Source organism: Artibeus jamaicensis, unplaced genomic scaffold, assembly GCF_021234435.1.
Source record: "Artibeus jamaicensis isolate MK-2021 breed Jamaican fruit bat unplaced genomic scaffold, CSHL_Jam_final contig_464, whole genome shotgun sequence".
Lineage (NCBI taxonomy): Eukaryota > Metazoa > Chordata > Mammalia > Chiroptera > Phyllostomidae > Artibeus > Artibeus jamaicensis.
The window spans coordinates 1-3,896 of record NW_026521842.1 but is presented as its reverse complement, the minus strand read 5'-3'; the positions used below and the strand labels follow the sequence as shown (position 1 = coordinate 3,896).

The window sequence follows — 3,896 nt, the reverse complement described above, 5'->3', positions numbered from 1 at the left end:
TGGTCCTACTGCTTATCTGCCCCCCACCCACCCACCCCCGGGAGTCTGGAGAATACCCTCAGGAATCTTTCACAGAAGGGGGAGGAATGGTGGGCCCCAAGACAGAGGTAATTGGAGCCAACTGAGTCTGCTCCCTGGGCCTGTCATGAAATTTGCATTGAGAGAATGAGGCTCCTTTATGGCTGCCCCCTCCTTTTCCCCTTGGGAAGGTCACCCGGGGCTGAGGTCTCACAGGAGGTGGAGGAGACAGCACCGTGTGCCTGTGCGTGTAACCATCCTACCATTCCTGGAGGTGATGCCTCGTGCCTTCCTGGTCAGGAGTAGGCGCCTGCAACCACCCAATTGGAGCCACCTGCCTGACCAGCTCCGGGGAGACGCCTATGTCCCAGGTGGGGCCCTCACTAGGCCTGGGGGTGAGGGGGCAGGAGAAACACAAAGCATTACTCTTGGGCTTCTCTTCTCAGCCTGCAGAAGCCTGGAGGGGCCACCAGCACACCAATCTTCCAGCCTTGGGGACTCTTGGGCAGCGGTGAGTCTGCAGGTGGCCCCCAAGACCCTGCTCAATTTCACCCCTGCCCACTCAGCTTAGACAGACCCTGACCCTCCCTCACTCCCCACGCCCATTGCGTGTCCTTCCAGCCTCGGGACCTTCCCACCCCTTTGTTCTCTCCATTCAGAGTGCCTTTCAGTGAGCTGTTAGCCCTCATCCCAAACACCATTTCCCCAGGGTGGGCAGCCACAGTTCCTATTAGGGATCTCTCCAACCTGTGGGGCAGAGGATCAGACAAGGCGACAGGAGCAGGATAGGGATGGGGATGCGATTGAGAGCCTTTTAGAGGAGATATTCTGTGCATGCACTGGAAGGACAGCACTAGCCAAATGTAAAGTATGCTCAAGACTATTTCAGTTCAGTACTTATTGAGAGCCAGGAACTGTTCAAAGCGATGGGGGGTATTTAGCAGGAGTGACAAAAATTCATTCCTTCCTGGAGTTTATAATCTAGGTATAGACAATAAAATTAAGAAAGTACATATTATGTTGGTAAATAGTACGTGCTATGGAAAAAATAAAGTAAGGTGAGGGCAATGGGGCATGGTCAGGGAAGATGTTGGAGAAAGGATGGCATTTGCCCACGAACAGTCTCTGGCCTTCCCAGACCTCCATGGTTCCTAGTTCTAGGTGCTCAGTTCACTCGTGTGTGTGTGTGTGTGTGTGTGTGTGTGTGTGTGTGTGTGTGTCTAACTCCCACGTCCCTCCCACAGCCCATGCAGGGCACTTTGGTCACCACTCCCAAGGACCCTGGGATGCTTGGCTGCCCGTTCTGCGCCAAGGCCTTCCCACTGCAGCGCATGCTGACAAGGCACCTCAAGTGCCATAGCCCTGCGCGCCGCCACCTGTGCAGCTGTTGTGGCAAGGGCTTTCACGATGCCTTTGACCTCAAGCGCCACATGAGGACTCACACAGGTGCGTAGTGGCAAGAGCATGGAGGGGCTGCTGGGCCCTGGGTGGGGGGTGGGACAAAATGGAGGGAGGTGCCCTGGATGTGGAGTTTTCGTTTGTGTTTTGTGAGGCAGAGATCCAGCCATCAGGTAAGGTAGTCCCAGGGTAGGGGCCTGCTGAAGGGTGTGAAGACAGGCACTGGTTACAGGATTCAGGCCCCAGACTGAAGGGTGGGAGGCCTTCCCTCCCCACTGCCCTCCTGGATCCTGGGGAAGGAACCACCTGGTGAGGATGATGACGCAGATGTCTGGCCCATGTTTACACTGAGGTTGCAGATAATGGGATGTAGGTGAAGTCAGCAGAACCTGGAGCAGGAATGGAGGGCAAGGTGGGTTGGCTTTGGTCTGAGGTCATCCCCCTGTCCTCTCCCCCTCTGCCTACCTGCCCAGGGATCCGACCATTCCGTTGCGGAGCTTGCTGGAAAGCATTTACACAGCGCTGCTCGCTTGAAACTCATCTCGCCAAGGTGCATGGGCAGCCGGCCAGCTACGCCACCGTCAGCGCCGTGAGAAGCTGCATGTGTCGAGGACTGTGGCTTCACCAGCCCAAGGCCCGACGCTTATGAGCAGCACTGTGCCCTGCACCGTGCTGCTTGAGACCGCACCCTGCGTCCAACCCGTGAGAGGCAAATAAACACAGGACACAAACACAGAACAGAGCATTTTTTACTGAGGGAGGGTGGTTCACTCCGTCCAGCGGTGGCCACAGTGTGGGGCTGTGCACACGTAGTACAAGCGCATAGCGTCCTGGCAAAAAGGATGCACAGTTAGGAACTGTGTGGACCCTCGGGAGGGCACAACACGGAACCTGCATCCAGCTAGCCTCACCCCTCAAAAACAGACAAGGAGGCCTTCCTCATTGGTGGGTCCAGCTCAGGACGCCAGGAAGAGCAGGCTCCCCTCAGTATTGGTATTCCCTCCTCCCAGGTCCTCCCAGGAAGGACCAAGCCCCGGATATTTAGAAAGCCTTCCTCATGCCACTCACCTCGGCACGGGCACTATGTGACTGGAAAAACACCGCCTCCTTGTGACCGCACCTGTGCGGGCAGACAGCCACTCACAGCCACTACCACACCCTTCCCTCCTTCCTCCTCCTCCCTCCTCCTCCCTCCTCCTCTCTCCGCTGGGTGAGGACCAGCCACTCTCAGTCCTGGACACCAGCTGCACGCTCACTTTTGGCACGGGTGGTCCTCGGTCCGCGGCAACGTAGGGTCCTGGGACACGTCAGCGATGATCTGGGTCAGTTCACTAAGGGAGAAGAGGGTGAATAATGATGCTCTGATAGGGGCTCCCAAGCCAACAACCCCGCCCCTAAACCCCAGCCCTGCCACTCACTCCACTTCGTGCGTGATTTTGTTGACGTAGATGCAGCTGTTGTCGGCTTCCTGCTGGTAGTCACAATTCCGGCACTGCGGGAGCGCGAGTGTGGCAGGAAGGGGGTCACGGAGAGCTCCCCATGGAGCTCCCATGGGATTGGGAGAGAGGGCAAGGTCTTCCGTGGAGAAACTGATTAGGGAGGGGATGGAGTCTCGAGGTTGGGATAATGGGGTGTATCGAGCATCACCTCGGGGGTGGGAAAGACAGGGAAAAAGAATTCCTTTCGGGATAGAGGAGACCAGGGTCGGTCGGGGCCGTACAGGGAGCGAGGGGTCACGTGAGTAAGGCGGGGCCATGAAGAGAACGCGCCGACCCCTGGGGAAAGACTGGGGAACCCGCGGTCTCGCGCTCACCGCGTAGAGCAGAATGCGGTTCTCTTTGTCCTCCTTAGGGTAAAGCATGTTGTTACTGTTGGGAGGGGGAAGTCAGAGGTCAGTCTCGGGACCATTACTTGCTCCCCTTCCACACCTGCTGCCCCCTGCCTCACCATTCCTGGCAGAATCGAATACCCACGAAGCCCGGCTCATAGGTCCCGTCAGGTTCCATGGCGCAGCGCTCCCCGCCAAGCCTTCCGCGCTTGCTCCGCCTCACGACAGGTCTCGGCAAGGGTCAGGCCAGGTTGCTTCGCCTTTTAGAGAGGGGCGGAGCTGCGCACAAGTACTGGCTGCCAGGAGCTCTGTATTTGGCCTCTGCACTGAGACTTGATTAATTACTTGCGCCGATCTTTTGATATCCTAAAGTAAGCGCTTCCAACCTCTGGACCTCGCTTCCCCAGTTTATAGACTAGTGTGGTACGGGAGCCGGGAATACGATGCCTCACGTAACTCGCTAAGCACTGAGCACAGGCGCGAGTTCACCCTCCACTGTGGCGTGGGCAAGCCCTGCCAGTCCCTTCCTCTCGTCTCCAGCCTTCGCCCGCCGGATCCGTTTTGGAGGAACCTTACGAAGGCAGGCCTCTCAGGATTGGCTGGACCTATCCAAGAATACCGGAGAGCTTCCGGCGGTGAGGATCACGCGGCT

General features: G+C 57.5%; 2 protein-coding genes across 2 annotated transcripts; one reads left to right on the top strand and one right to left on the bottom strand.

Annotated features, from left to right (window-relative positions):
- The first annotated feature begins 295 nt into the window (after positions 1 to 295).
- On the top strand, positions 296 to 2,065 carry LOC128627625 (putative transcription factor ovo-like protein 3). Its single transcript, XM_053666558.1, has 4 exons — positions 296 to 389; positions 465 to 541; positions 1,263 to 1,464; positions 1,890 to 2,065. The coding sequence occupies exons 1-4, from the start codon at positions 296 to 298 to the stop codon at positions 2,063 to 2,065; spliced, it is 549 nt and encodes a 182-aa protein (XP_053522533.1).
- Positions 2,066 to 2,149: 84 nt separating this feature from the next.
- On the bottom strand, positions 2,150 to 3,731 carry LOC119038627 (DNA-directed RNA polymerase II subunit RPB9). Its single transcript, XM_053666686.1, has 6 exons — positions 3,364 to 3,731; positions 3,230 to 3,284; positions 2,835 to 2,908; positions 2,673 to 2,747; positions 2,485 to 2,536; positions 2,150 to 2,246 (listed from the first exon to the last, which is right to left on the bottom strand). The coding sequence occupies exons 1-6, from the start codon at positions 3,420 to 3,422 to the stop codon at positions 2,184 to 2,186; spliced, it is 378 nt and encodes a 125-aa protein (XP_053522661.1). The 5' UTR covers positions 3,423 to 3,731; the 3' UTR covers positions 2,150 to 2,183.
- Between the last annotated feature and the right edge of the window lie 165 nt (positions 3,732 to 3,896).